The 15106-nt window shown below is 42.9% G+C and overlaps 1 protein-coding gene across 1 annotated transcript; it reads left to right on the plus strand.

Annotated features, from left to right (window-relative positions):
- Positions 1–2220: 2220 nt before the first annotated feature.
- Positions 2221–7523, plus strand: LOC121554299 (transcription factor Sox-19b). The gene is made up of 2 exons (XM_041867795.2): positions 2221–3285; positions 5646–7523. Exons 1-2 carry the CDS (start codon positions 2651–2653, stop codon positions 5890–5892), a joined length of 882 nt encoding a protein of 293 aa, XP_041723729.1. The 5' UTR covers positions 2221–2650; the 3' UTR covers positions 5893–7523.
- The last annotated feature ends 7583 nt before the right edge of the window (positions 7524–15106 follow it).

Consider the following 15106-nt stretch of genomic DNA (forward strand, 5'->3'; position numbering starts at 1 on the left):
GCAAAAAAAACAGACTGAATGTAAAAAAAGAGACAGAGTCAAGAGAGAGAGAGAGAGAGAGAGAGAGAGAGAGAGAGAGAGAGAGAGAGAGAGAGAGAGAGAGAGAGAGAGAGAGAGAGAGAGAGAGAGAGAGATAGAGAGAGCGAGAGAGATAGAGAGAGCGAGAGAGGGAGAGAGAGAGAGAGAGAGAGAGAGAGAGAGAGAGAGAGAGAGAGAGAGAGAGAGAGAGAGAGAGAGAGAGAGAGAGAGAAAGAAAGAAAGGGAGAGAGATAGAGAGAGAGAGAGAGAGAGAGTTGAAAAATATTCCTAAGGGGGTTGTCTTGGAAACAGAAACGGCAGAGTGGAGCCCCACAATCCCTTGTTTGATTGGTGTCTGGGCGTTACTGTCAGTCACCAACAGAGACCAACACCTGGCTTCACCAGAAAACACACACACACACTTTCTCTCACACACACGCAAACACATACACACACACTCTCTAAAGCTTGTCTCCCCCACTCAGCACACCTGCACTCTAGTGGCGTATACAAAACACACACAAACACACACTCTTACATGACAAAGACCCGCATCTAACACCTACATCTAACACACTCTCTCCCTCTCACACACTTACACACACCTGCCCCTCAAGCACACACTGAGACCCAAACACAGCGAGCGAGAGAGAGAGAGAGAGAGAGAGAGATTTATGTCTGTCAGTCAGGTGCCAACCAGGTCACTCTCACAGAAACTGTCTCACTCAGCACACCTGCACTCTATAGGCATATATATAACACACACAAACACACGCTTACATGACAAAGACCTGCATCTAACACACTCTCTCCCTCTCACACACTTACACACACCTGCTACGCAAAACACTCTTCAACACACCTGCCCCTCAAGCACACACTGAGACCCAAAAACAGAGAGAGAGAGAGAGAGAGAGAGAGAGAGATTTATAATGTCTGTCAGTCAGGTGTCAAACAGGTAACTCTCCCAGAAACTGGCTCACCTGTTGAGCAACTAAAGATGTTACTGTGACCTGACCACACCATGACCTGTTTCAAAGTAGCCAACTGAAAATCACTTTAAAAGTGCTTTGAACATATTAGTCAAATGAAAGCACCAATTTACTATGTATACCCTATGTCTGTCTATATTATAGAAAGATTTCCACATGTATGAAATCAAGTGATTCCAACCAGCTGAAATTACGTTGAACCAACATGGAATAGATGTTGAATTGACTTCTGTGCCCAGTGGGAAATGATTTGTCCTTATCTGACCTTTTGATGGAGCTTGGAGAGGAGCTTAGCCCTATCTATCTGCTAGACATCACTTGAATGAGGACTGGTCTTTATTCTTTCAAAAATAATGGTATGAAAGGAAGAATGAAGTTGGGTACTGGGTTGATAGAGAGCCAGAATGCCCCTGGTAGGTTTGGGAAAAAATTGACCTACCGGTATTCCATTGGAACTCCAGCATAAGAAAAGCGTCTATTTGGCTGAACCAACAGACCTCATTCTCATGGAACCCCACGGGAATTCTGTGTGCCATTGTAAGCATATCAATACCATGTATAGAAGCCACGAATGTCTTTATAGGCTAACAATCGTTTGAACGAGGTCAGACGTCTAGAAAAAATGCAGCAGACACACTCTGACACAACACACTGTGTTGATTCGTTTGGTAAAAATTGTTTGCTGTTGTTGTGGACTTTGTTGTTGTGGTTACAAGAGCAATGGAAGTAGCCTCCTATGCAATAGCCTTAAATTGTCTTGACATTATCAAGAAAGAAATGTCGATTAAATGTGTTAAAATATATTATATAATCTGTAATCTGTTATATAATCTGTTTACATGTTTTGTGTTTTACTCCTAATCATGGAAGCACAGCAAGTAGACGGATTTTATGCACACCCATCCATGCGCACGCTGTGTGTCAAACTACCAATACCATCGAATGATTTTTTAACTTTACATTATAATAATTGGAGCTAAATTCACACTTTTGAATGGGTGTATCGGGGTTATTACTTTTTCTCATTGAAAAGCACCCCGTCCATCTCACAAACTTCCTATTGCTCATCAACAAGTGCCCCGCTCTTCCAGCACATGCAGCTCGCGCCTCACCCATATGTTGATGCAAATGAGCACGCGCACGGGGGAAGCCCATCGCGCTCGGGGATTGGTCAGGACTCTTGGAATACAATTGTCTCTGAAAAACCGCAGGAGTGAAAGGGAAGAATAACTTTTTGTCATCACGCAGGTCTCTTCAGTTTGAGAGAATCGAAGCGCTACAAGTGGTTGTCTGTAACTGCGCCGAGAGAGATCCTACTGTTTGAACGAAGTAGTGTTTGTTTTTTAAAACAGCTCAAACAATTCGTCGAACTTTTGAATTTACTTTTCTCTCGCTTGATTGAGGTAATGACCGCTTTACACGCCAACTCGTAATTTAATCCCCGTGGTTCGAATCGGGTGTGTCTTCTGTGTTCTTATTAGTTAATTAGGAACACTTTGTGCTCTCGGCTTCCACTTGTCGTTCCAGAACAGGAAAACCACCCGGCCAAAAGTCGCCTATAACAGGCGGCAGAGGCTGTGACGGTTTAGTTTACTTTTATACAATTTTGAACTGAGACACTTTCAAAGTTCCAAACAACAATGTATAACATGATGGAACACGAGCTGAAGCCTTCTGGGCAACAGCAGCAGCACCAAACCTCCCAGGGCATGTCCCCGGTCACCGGTAACATTGGCAACTCTCACCCGGGGTCCAAATCCGTATGCCCTCCGGGCGGGGACCCCATGGACAAGGTCAAAAGGCCCATGAATGCCTTCATGGTGTGGTCCAGGGGCCAGCGCCGCAAGATGGCCCAGGAGAACCCCAAGATGCACAATTCTGAGATAAGCAAGCGGCTGGGCGCCGAATGGAAGCTGCTTACAGACGCGGAGAAGCGGCCGTTCATCGACGAAGCCAAGCGCCTCAGGGCAGTGCACATGAAGGATTATCCCGACTACAAGTACAAGCCACGGCGCAAGACCAAGCCCCTGCTCAAGAAGGACAACCAGATGGCGAAGTACCCTCTCTCCGCCGGGAACCTGCTGGCCGCGCAGGGCCAAGGTGGGAGCGCTAGAATGGAGAGCTACGGATGGGGCCCAGCGGGAGGTTACGCGGGGATGCAGAACGAGGCCCTCGGCTACACTCAGCAGCTGCACCGCTACGACCTGTCCGCGCTCCAGTACCCCCAGGCCATGACGGCAGCACAGACGTATATGAATGGAGCCAACACCTACAGGTAGGCTATGTTCTGTTCCATTCTTCCACATGTTCTGGTGTTAAATGACTTGAGGGACAACATGTAGCGTCACATGCACATGGACTACACATAATTCCAGTTTAGGTAATGATAGTTTTAAGTTAAAAGGTTTGCGGGTACTTCTTGTTTTTCCATTATGCCCGTTGTAATTGTGGACACCCAGGCAACATCAGCTCCACTAAATTGAGCATTTCATTCGATTGTTATTTGGTTTATTAAGTATTATAAGCTTGAAGAGGTCACCCTCATAAACCTTGGTCTACTTCAACACTTGCTTGAACGTTTGTATCCTGCTATGAATGGCCTCTCTCTCTGTGTGTATGTGTAAAATCTGAATTGGAAGATTTGATATCTGTAATGATAACCAGGCACTTGATGTCTGTAATGATAACCAGGCACTCACTTTCTCGAAGTGAAACAGTGGAAGGCTATGGCTATTGAAGATGACGAATCAATGTTCCAATAATCAAAACCAATTGCTTAATCCCATTAAATGGTCTCGGGTATAGGCTACCCTAGGCCTAATTACAACAGCACAATAATACGTTGTGGTTGATTATTCTGAAAGCCAAGAAATTATTAAACCCTTTATCATTACTTTTGCTTTTTACTGCGTTGTCAATTGCAGTAGGCCTATTTCAATATTTGTAGGCTTTACCTATCCTATTTCGTTTTAGTTGTGTTAAAATATCTATTAGACAATTAGAATAATGTTTTTTATAATGAAGGGTATTTTTTTTATCCCACCTACATTTACATTTACGTCATTTAGCAGACGCTCTTATCCAGAGCGACTTACAAATAGGTGCATTCACCTTATAGCCAGTGGGATAACCACTTTACAATGTTTTCACCTAGTTGATTGAGTTATTATAGTTTAGTCAATCAAATGGGCAAACACTTCAACACACTCACACAAGTGAATCTGATAATCTGTCATCTGTTTGTTGCAAAACTGGATCTGCTGGCGTGTCAGAAATTAAGATTCATTATAACCCATGTCATGACTCACAACAATGATCACAGAGCCAAAACGTTTGTTTTCTCTTTGCAATTTTTTTTTCAGAAGAAGACTAAATATACTGCACATTTTTAATGATATTATTATTTTTATTATTTTTTCCAAAGGACCAGTATAGGCCTAAAACCCTTAAGTTAGAACTGTAATTAACTTTTAATTAATTAAAATATTATACCTTTTGTCTTCAGAACTTTACTCAATATTAAATAGGTTATTCGTTTGAGTTTAATTTAGGTTAAGTAGGTTGTTTACTTGTTTTCAGGCCTATGGAATGAGCATGTGAAGAGGCCCACTATGGGAGTGTGTGTGGTCCTTTACCCACAATCCTCTAGTCCGCTTCAGTGCCTTCTCCCAGACCTCTTCTAGAGAAGCCAGTGAATTTAAAACGAAACAAAAAAGCATACTCTTAACATTTAACCAACTCCTTTTCAGTCTTAAGATATTTCAAATTTTCTCTCCTGAAGTTTTTCTTTGGTTTATGGTGAATTCTGATTTAGATGTGAGCCTAAATGAGAATGTCGTTCACTTCCCAGTGCAGTAGTCATGTTGGTGGCCTAACCAGTCTGGACCTGCCCTAGCTGTCCCCAGCCCAGGCCCAAGCCCCATGCCTTTTGTAAACATGGTGAATTCCATCACGTGTATAGGGCTCTCCCTTCGGGTGACTGGCAGTTCCTTTTCTGTTGGTCACATCAATCAAGTCTGTCAGTCTGCAGGGTGACTGGAAGTTATTTTCTATTGGTCACATCAGTCAAGCCTGTTATGCAACATAATCATTTTTATTCAGATGGGTTGGTCTTTCAATCAATAAGCCCTTTTTTTTTATTATAGCTATAGTCCCTCCTGTAGCTCAGTTGGTAGAGCATGGCGCTTGCAACGCCAGGGTTGTGGGTTCGATTCCCACGGGGGGCCAGTATAAAAAATGTATGCACTCACTAACTGTAAGTCGCTCTGGATAAGAGCGTCTGCTAAATGACTAAAACGTAAATGTAAACCCACTGAATCGCAAATTACAGCGTATTGAGTTTGAGGCTATTTCAAGAGGAAGCAATGTTACAGAACCTTCCATCTGATGCTTTAAAGCGCTTTGAGATTCTTTATGTAATGAATAGTGCTATGAAAGTTGCTATTATTATTTATTATTATTATTAGTGTAATGGGTCTGTTCTATATATGCTACAATTCTACCTGAATTCAACTTCAGTTGCATGGCCCAGAATGTCACATCGTAGCACTTTACACTGTAGCATGTCACACTGTGGCATTGCATGGCATAACATTGATATTGTCCAGTCACTAACCGTACCTCTCGCCTCCCCAGCCCCATGTCCTACAGCAGCAGCTCCCAGCAGCCCAGCCCAGTCATGTCCATGGTGAAGCCAGAGCCGGTGTCACACTCCCCGACTGGTGGAACTAACCTCCACCGCGGGCCACTCCAAGGGGACCTGAGGGATATGATCAGTATGTACATCCCCGGTGGGGACACCAGTGACCCGGCCGCCCAGAGAGGAGGCTACAGTGTCCAGCAACACTATCTCAGTGGGACCGTTCCCCTCACTCATATCTAGGGGCCGGTGTTGGTAGTGTCTGGGACTGATGTTGGGTGTGCCCGGACACAAGTTAAAACGCACCCCCCGAACTGAACACCACATCCTCAGACCCACTCACGATGGTCCCGTGTTGCATTATAAACAGCAGTGACTTAATATGAAAGGTTATTTTTCTACCTCCGCAATTTTGACTAGAATCCCTTCGTCGTCCGCCCCGTCCCCTGTCCCAAGACTGGGTGGTTTGTTCAGTCGCCCATCCACTGTTTGGACGGAGACCTGTCCCTTCTCTGTGAACTATGAAGGACTGCTATATTGTACATACGATCTTTACTTCTCTCCATGATGATTGCAACGTTTAAGTGTACATCTTTTTTTTTTCTCTCTTTGACAAAACTGACCTTGACATCTTCCATTCAAAAACTCCCAGGCTCTATGCATGTTACAACATACATGACTCTATAATGTTCACAATGTTCCATTGTATTCTCCTATTGGCACGGTGGCGTCGACCCCCTTGGGTTGATGGGTAATCTTCACGACCTAAACCAAACCAACCGGGAGGGAGACACGACTTGTGTCCCAAATAGCACCCTATTACCCATAATGCACCAATTAGGATCAGAGCACTACGGGCCCTGGTCAAAAGTAGTGCACTATAAAGGGAATAGGGCGCCCTTTGGGATGCAGACAGAGAGCCACAATGGAGGGGCCCCACCATGTGAACACAACACACTGGCAACCGGGTTAGCCAATCAAGGTCCTCCTAGGGCCAGTGACATACAAATCACATGACCTGCCACAAGGGTTGAAAATATTCTGATTCCAGAACTGGGGGTGTGTGAGTGGCCCAATGGGGCCTGCCTCAGAACGGATCATCTCGAAAAATCAACTAAACGCCTGCTAGTGAAGTGAACTAGAGAGGGAGAAACGCACATAACTTGAATGAAGAGTGACACTTTTTATATATATATATGTATGGCCTCTTGGTTATATAAGTGCTCTTGTTTTTAAAGCCAATCCGATCCCATCGGATGACATGGTATAGTCTGTTGGACAATCTTATGAGTTTACTGGATACAATGGAAATGAGTATACAAAATTATTCTACCTGAATTCAACTTCATTGGTATGTGGTGACTCTTATGTCCAAACCCCATACTAATGCATTTGAGTTTGGTTTAAGTATAAAATGTTTAACATAACAGCATGGTTTAAAGTTAACATTATGCCTTGTTCCTGCAATGAGTTTTAACACACCATGTTATTGTTTGTTAGTCTGCCATTTTGATTTGGACCCTTTTTGTAAATGTTAGGAGTTACGCTGCTGGCAAAGTCCCAAGTTGCTATAGTGCTTACTGTTCAAATGTCCTCTGTTGTATTCTGCAGGTTTTAACTTTGTTCATACAAGTACTCTTAACTGTTATTCAAATGCTGCATTCCATTTAATTGTTTACTCCACCTCAAAGTTTTAGCTAGTTTTATTTTTATTTTTACAAAATACACTTTAATGTTCACTAGCTCGGCAACTGTATGTATGGATTTTTACTTTTTACAGACTTGTTCAACCAAGAACTGTTATGACACTCTGCCTGGGTAACTAACGGTAGAGAATCAAATCATTTTATTTTACAATAAACTTCTCAAAGTTATCCAACTTCTCATTTTGTGTTTGAGTTGTCTGCTTAAGGTATTTTCAGATACACGTAACATTTTCCTTTAATTATTCTATAAAAGGAGTTGGCATAAAGTTCTCAAAAGTTGCTTGCTTGAAGACTTGGGTTAATTTTTCTTCATTTGACAACCCCTGCTAACCCACATTTATGATCATTTAGTCAACAGTGCTTCTAAAACGTTTTTATATAGTAAAAGTGGGTGATCTAGGCTATGGAAGTGGTAGAACCATTCTAATTCTAGAACCATTCTAACACTGGATAGAACTGGTCATGTTCTGACAGTCTCCTAGTATTGTGCAATCCACTAACAAGAACTTGCTTGCATTGAAATGGGAATTAGTCACTACTAATAACTTAAGTTGAGGTAGGGTTAAAAATTTTAATTTATTTGAAAGTAATGAAACGCATTAATGTTTACATTGCAATCCAAGTGTGTAAAACTGAACTTTTTTTTACTGAACTTTTTGCTGTATTTTTATTTAGGTCAATCCTGGTTGTATATAGTGAGGGGAAAAAAGCTTGCAACTTTTGTGCATGGTGTATAAATATTCTTAAGGGCCTGATACTAAGTTTTTTTTTGAATATTTTTATTTTTTTAAACTGTCATGTTCACCTGTGGCAAGGATGACAAAAGTATTAATAAAAAAAAACTGGTCTCCAAATATTTGTTGCAGGCTTTCAGCCGTTTCTTGGAACATTAAACCACAACTTATTTTATTCTCTAGATCAGGGTTTCCCAAACTCAGAGCACGTTTTGAGTTTTTGCCCTAGCTCTACACAGCTGATTTTTTTAAAAATCTACTCATCAAGCTTGGATTATATGAATCAGCTGTGTAGTGTTAGGGCAAAAAGCAAAACGTGCACCCCTTGAGGACCGAGTTTGGGGAAACGCTGCTCTAGGCTATATAAAATTGTTCACTGACTTTTGGAAATGCACTCTTGTAGGCCTATTCATTATTTTGCAATCTAGTCTTTTCAATAAGATGACGCACCATAAACTATTCTAAATGGGAAATGTCTGACCCAGTATAGATTTAAATTGTGCCAATTAGCATAATACACAGATTACACACGTCAGATTGAGAGGTCGATTCAAATGAGAAGGTTTTGATATGGGAATCATTTGGAGCCGGTTTTATAATTCGATGGAGATGGCCTAGTTTGTCGGTCAAAGTTCAGAATTAAATACATAGCCTAATACAGGCTTCAATAAATTCATTCAAGTGAGGGATACTAACTTAATCCAGTAGTTAAAGCAAGCCAATAGATTTACGTTTTTATGCTTTTTGTTTTGTTACATATAAAGGTGCCTGCTAATGTTTTACAACACATTTTCAGTTGCTCCTATTCAGCTTTGGCAGCTCAGCTGTTTGAGTTATACCTCATCTGTCCGCGGCAATCATTACACAAAATAACAATCGCAGGCCTGACATCACGCGCTCAATCAAAATGAGCTGGGTTTACGTTTAAACAGTGGCACCACAGGTGGACACCGTTATGCTTGGGGATGCTTAAAATAAAACTTTCGAGGGAGTCAGACAAAAAAAGTTTTGTGAGATTGGAGAAGAACAGAGGGGTGCCGGTGGGGGGGGAGGGGAGTGGTGTGGTGTAGAATGATTTAGGGTCGATCATTTACTTTCTTCTCTTATACCCTTCTTTTAAAATCCCGCCCCCTCCCATCCCTCCCCTCTCCAGAGAGAAGGCGGGTGGCTGGCCCGGCTCGTAATTGTCCGTTTCGGAGGCACATTGTCAGTAGCTTTTGAGCTCGCAGGTGCACATAGTAAAGCCGCGGAGTCTTCACCGACTCCCCCGGAGAGCTTTGTTCCCTTTCTCTCGCTCCCCCGCCGAGCAGAAAATTAGCGTTGCATTCGGGGGGCTTCGTCGCCCCTTCTTCTCCGGCTCAGGCTTAACCCTTTCACCGCCCGTCGCCATTCTCATGGAAATTGAAGAGCCTGCGCAGGCTAATCGCAGGGTAGAGGGGAGGGGATGGGAGAGTAGCTAGGGGAAGAGATGAGTGGAGTGGAGTGCGTTAGAGGGGGGAGTAAGCCCCCCCCTCCCCTTCTCGCTCGCTCGCTCTCCCTCTATGACAATCTGACATTCAGGAACCAGCTCTACCAACATGGCCTGTCGTTTCCCTGGCAACTTAGGGCTGTGAAACTAGACAAGAAAGCTAGTAAATTGGCCCCCACTACAATAGCCCCGGCCCATAACCACACGCACACCTCGGAATATTAATTTGGTCCAAGCATTTGGACAGTTGAACAACTTGGTCTATTCCTAAATACATTCGCAAGAAAGAGAAACTTTAATCAATTGTGTGTGGAGAATATTTTGTTGCACCAATTCTTTGGCATCAGTGGTGGAACTGTGTAGCTATAGGAATCTTTAAATTGTCAAATATGGGCCTATACGTTTGACAACATTATTTTAGTGATCTATAGCCTATAATTGGACAAAAGTCCTTATAAAGTGCCCCTGTATTGCGGAAGTTAGATAAGGGCCAGCTTGTGCGCCTTGTGCATTCAGATGGGGGTTGGTTTTGGTGAGGTTGTTGTGAGGGAGGTGTAGGGGTGGGGTGTATGTAGGAAGGAGGATTTCTGGTAGAATTCATCCAATCTCTTAGCAAAGGGCAGTGAGGCTTCAACAAGTGGTTGCCATGGATTTGGTGCGCAGGGGCTAAACAAGTGCGTGGGAGATTCTGGTGGTGTGACTTTTAAAGAATTACGAGAAGTTGTAAGCAAACAACAGTCTCCTCTATGACTCAGGTGGTCGGGTACAAATACCCTCAGTTATTTTTTATGTGCAAGTTGACATTTGCCTCAAGCAAGTTGTTGTCTGATGCTGTCTGACACATTTCTTACTCATATAATAATTTGGCAGGCTACTACTTTAGATGGTTTGTTAGATGTTCAGTATGTTGTAAGATGTTCAGTAGATGTTCATGTTCAGTAACTGTCAACAACATTTCAACTAACTTTCCTCTTATTCTAGGATCCTAACCCTAAACGTTTGCTGTTATGTAATCTATCCTGCTTTTAGTTATCCTAATGAACTCGCAGCAACTGGCCTCATTGAGTCTCTCTAAATGTGTCGATGATCAGCACTCAAAGTAGGAGATTGCGGGTTATCTAAAGACAAAGGTAAACCCTATTTCTCTTTAGTAAGCACTGCTGTAGGAAACCTCACCACATCAAAAGTTGTCATGGAAACGTATCGTGCGTATTATTTACCTGCATTCCTCGGGAAGCCTAGAAACCACTCCTCTCTCGCACGCAGAGCAGGGCAGAGCAAACACCCTCTTAGCGCACCCTTTCTGCAACCGCGCATGCTCCGTGCGCACACACATCGTTTACGCAAGGATTTGTGCATCACAGAAAAGTAATGCTGTGAATAAAAGTTACCACATCCAATAGTAATTGCACAACTTCTTACGTCTTGTTATATGCGTCTTTTTATGTGGCCTTTAATTGACCAAAACCGATATTTGAGGTTTAAGCAGGAGCTTACTTGGACAATAAAAGTGGCTAAATGTTAAGCAATAGTATCCCAACTACACACAACCCCTCACACATTTTATAGATATGGGCCTAACAACTGCGGTAGGGGCCTATCAATGGCCATGGAGAGGTTAACTAAAGAAAACAGGCTCCAAAACCCTTAAGCCCACAGCCCATCAACGTCTGACTCTATGACTAACAACCAACCACTCCCTTCTCCACAGGTCGTTGAAAGACCTGCTCGTTGCGTTGTTTGCTCGCAGGTGAGCGAGTGGGTGGGTGTCTGCTTCTGGCGCAGCGCCACCACGGTCGGCTGCCATGAAGGAGAGAGAGACACAAATATACGGTTGGCTGCAATCAGTGCAATGTCACTGAACGCCGGATCCGCCGCATTTTTTGACTCACCCTCACACGCTCGCAGCTGAACAGCCCGAGTCACAGAGAAGCTCGAGAAGGGAGAGAGAGGGGAGGCTACCGGGGAAGCCTGATCAGTGATTGTGATAAGATGCAGTGTGGTGACATACATCAGTATAACTATAGGTACTTGTCTGCCCTGTCAGGTCTATAATTAGGGATGGAGATTTTGTAGCAATGAGGGCTGACTGAGTGATGTGATATCCAAAAGATTGACCATAGAAATGGGTGACATATTCCTCCAACAGTCTTGTTTTGTCAGGGCACTGGGGTTCACCATGCACCGACCTTTTGGGGGTCATGTGCTCAAACATAAAAAAGGGCACACATTTTTCTACTTCTGCAACCAATGTCACAGACTTGTTGAGCAATTATTATGAGAAAAGGGGAAAACAGCACAATCTGATGAGTAAAGTATCTTGCTAAACTATTTTGAACTGGAATAAATGCTGCACTTATTAACAATGACCAACACAATTCCAGTCAAAATAGAAGATTGTAAGAAATACTATAGTCTACCATGACTATAGCCAACCCAACTCCATTTGTTGCAACTATCATGTATCCCTGTGGTTTTCAAACTTTTTGACCTGTGAACCCCAAAAAGAAGCCATAGGCCTACACAATTTGCAACCTCCCACGCACGCACATGCGCACAATCTCTGCATTTACAGCCATAAACCGTGATGCATTTCGAAACGCAAGATAGGCTACAGAAAACACTGTGTTTTACACCTGCATTTGGAGCTGAAAGTAATCCATGTCAGCAGCCAATATCAACTAGGGATATATCATGTCACTTCTCTGGAGTCCAGAGCAAACAAAATCATACCGCCTACTTGTTTTAGTGGGGGTTACAGGATCAGATGGAAAATCATGTTCTGTCTGCACCACACCATCACTTTGGAGGGCAGCCTACTCGCAGAGTGCTCGTTGCCAGCCGGGTAGCCCTGTTTTTCCTCACAAATATCATTATAAATTAGCCAGAATATGTTACATCTTCATCCCATAATATTGAAGGCAGTGCAATGTTACCGCAGTTTATCTTTAGACATAACGCTAGTAGCCACTCAAACTAGGCCTATCTGAAATATGAAAATGATCAATCAAATCGCCAGGTAGCCTGTTGTTCTGGCTATGATGAGTCAGTAGTAGATTGCTAAACTGTATTTTATATGGATGATAAACGTGGGCCTACTCTGTTTTTGCCAGGAAAAACTGGAAGAAATGAAACAAGTTCTTTCTGGTCACTAATCTGGATATGTGCGCCAATGCTGATGACTGGTCATTGATCAACAATCAAGAAGAGCCACTCTTTGGTTCTGAATCATAGATGAGAATTTAACGACGACTTGCGGGCAGTGGGTTCATAACAACAATGACAAACAAATTATTTTAAAAAACAACATTTTGGGGGAATAATACCACCACCAAAAAGGGCACTTTGGAGACTGTAAGGGCAAAGGGGCATGTGAGGTAGAGCCCTATCTGTGCACGTGCATGTCCCAGGTTTGGGTAGGTCTATTCGGAGTCAGCAAGAAGATTAAGTGTAGTGTGAGTCAAAGTTACACAGGTATCTTCACGTTTCCATGGTTACACAATACACACTACACACCTCATAACATGGCAGAACATGACAGCCAAACAAGTCCAAACAAAGGTCAGCCAATCACCAGTCATCATCATCATCAGTGGTTGTGAAAGTGAAATACAGGTCTGGATGAACAGGCCCAACAAGTTAATTTGGAAACCCAGTGACAGTCTCTCTGCGGTAGGGAGGTGTGTGTGTTCCCTTCCTCCTACATCTCTCAACAGTTGCTGTCAAAAATGCCACCCTTCCCTGCCAGCCAAAATCTGCTGATTCGTCAGGTGTGTTAGTGTATGTATATGTGAAGGAGGCCTACTTGCCAGGCTAGCATAGTAGTATTTAGTGCAGCTTGGTTTGCAGCGTGTAGTTAATTCAAGGAACTCAGAAACGATAAGACAAGACTGTCTGTGAGACTGGCACCAGTCTGCGGTCAAACACCACATGGCATCATCCCTCCGTGTCTCAGGCGCTTCAAATGGCTTCCCACCCACAGCCAAGAGGAATGAGATGGATGATTTCTCGCCTACACCCTTTTTTGTTTCACAGAACCGTAACATTAAAGGTCGTGAACACTCAGAATAAAGTTTATCATTAAATTGAGTGATATTTGGATGAAACCAGATCAATGTATGATGACCAAAGTATGAAAAAATGACTGTTGCTTCTACATTGATAAAGTTTTATCATAAAGTTACTGGTCAAATCAAATCAAATCACATTTTATTGTTCACATGTTATTGCGGGTGGAGTGAAATGCTTGTGTTCCTAGCTACAACAGTGCAGTAGTATCTAGCAATACACAACAATACACAAATCTAAAAGTTAAATAATGGAATTAAGAAATGTATCAATATTAGGACGAGCAATGTCGGAGTGGCATTGACTAAATACAGTAGAATAGAATACAGTATATACATATGAGATAAGTAAAGCAGTATGTAAACATTATTAAAGTGACTAGTGTTCCATTATTAAAGTGGCCAGTGATACCATGTTTATTTACAGTACCAGTCAAAAGTTTAGAACACCTACTCTCAACCAGCCTCACCTGGAATGCTTTTCCAACAGTCTTGAAGGAGTTCCCACATACACTGAGCACTTGTTGGCTGCTTTTCCTTCACTCTGCAGTCCGACTCATCCCAAACCATCTCAACTGGGTTGAGGTCGGGGGATTGTGGAGGCCAGGTCATCTGATGCAGCACTCCATCATTCTCCTTCTTGGTAAAATAGCCCTTACACAGCTTGGAGGTGTGTTGAGTCATTGTCCTGTTGAAAAACAAATTATAGTCCCACTAAGCCCAAACCAGATGGGATGGCGTATCGCTGCAGAATGCTGTGGTAGCCATGCTGGTTAAGTGTGCCTTGAATTCTAAATAAATCACAGACAGTGTCACCAGCAAAGCACCCCCACACCATAACACCTCCTCCTCCATGCTTTACGGTGGGAACTACACATGCAGAGATCATCCGTTCACCCACACCGTGTCTCACAACGACACAGCGGTTGGAACCAAAAATCTCAAATTTGGACTCCAGACCAAAGGACACATTTCCACCGGTCTAATGTCCATTGCTCCTGTTTCTTGGCCCAAGCAAATATCCTCTTATTATTGGTGTCCTTTAGTAGTGGTTTCTTTGCAGCAGTTCGACCATGAAGGCCTGATTCACACAGTCTCCTCTAAACAGTTGATGTTGAGATGTGTCTGTTACTTGAACTCTGTGAAGCATTTATTTGGGCTGCAATTTCTAAGGCTAGTAACTCTAATGAACTTATCCTCTGCAGCAGAGGTAACTCTGGGTCTTCCTTTCCTGTGGCGGTCCTCATGAGAGCCAGTGTCATCATAGCGCTTGATGGTTTTTGTGACTGCACTTGAAGAAACTTTCAAAGTTCTTGACATTTTCTGGATTGACTGACCTTCATGTCTTAAAGTAATGATGGACTGTTGTTTCTATTTGCTTATTTGAACTGTTCTTGCCATAATATGGACTTGGTCTTTTACCAAATAGGGCTATCTTCTGTATACCCCCCTACCTTGTCACAACACAACTGATTGGCTCAG

This window comes from Coregonus clupeaformis, chromosome 39 (genome assembly GCF_020615455.1).
Source record: "Coregonus clupeaformis isolate EN_2021a chromosome 39, ASM2061545v1, whole genome shotgun sequence".
Taxonomy (NCBI): domain Eukaryota; kingdom Metazoa; phylum Chordata; class Actinopteri; order Salmoniformes; family Salmonidae; genus Coregonus; species Coregonus clupeaformis.

Excerpts from the sequence above, each read along its gene's own strand:
- LOC121554299 (XM_041867795.2), top strand. The coding sequence starts at position 2,651 with ATGTATAACATGATGGAACACGAGCTGAAGCCTTCTGGGCAACAGCAG. Across the intron at positions 3,286-5,645 it reads AATGGAGCCAACACCTACAG|CCCCATGTCCTACAGCAGCA; the intron begins GTAGGCTATGTT and ends TCGCCTCCCCAG.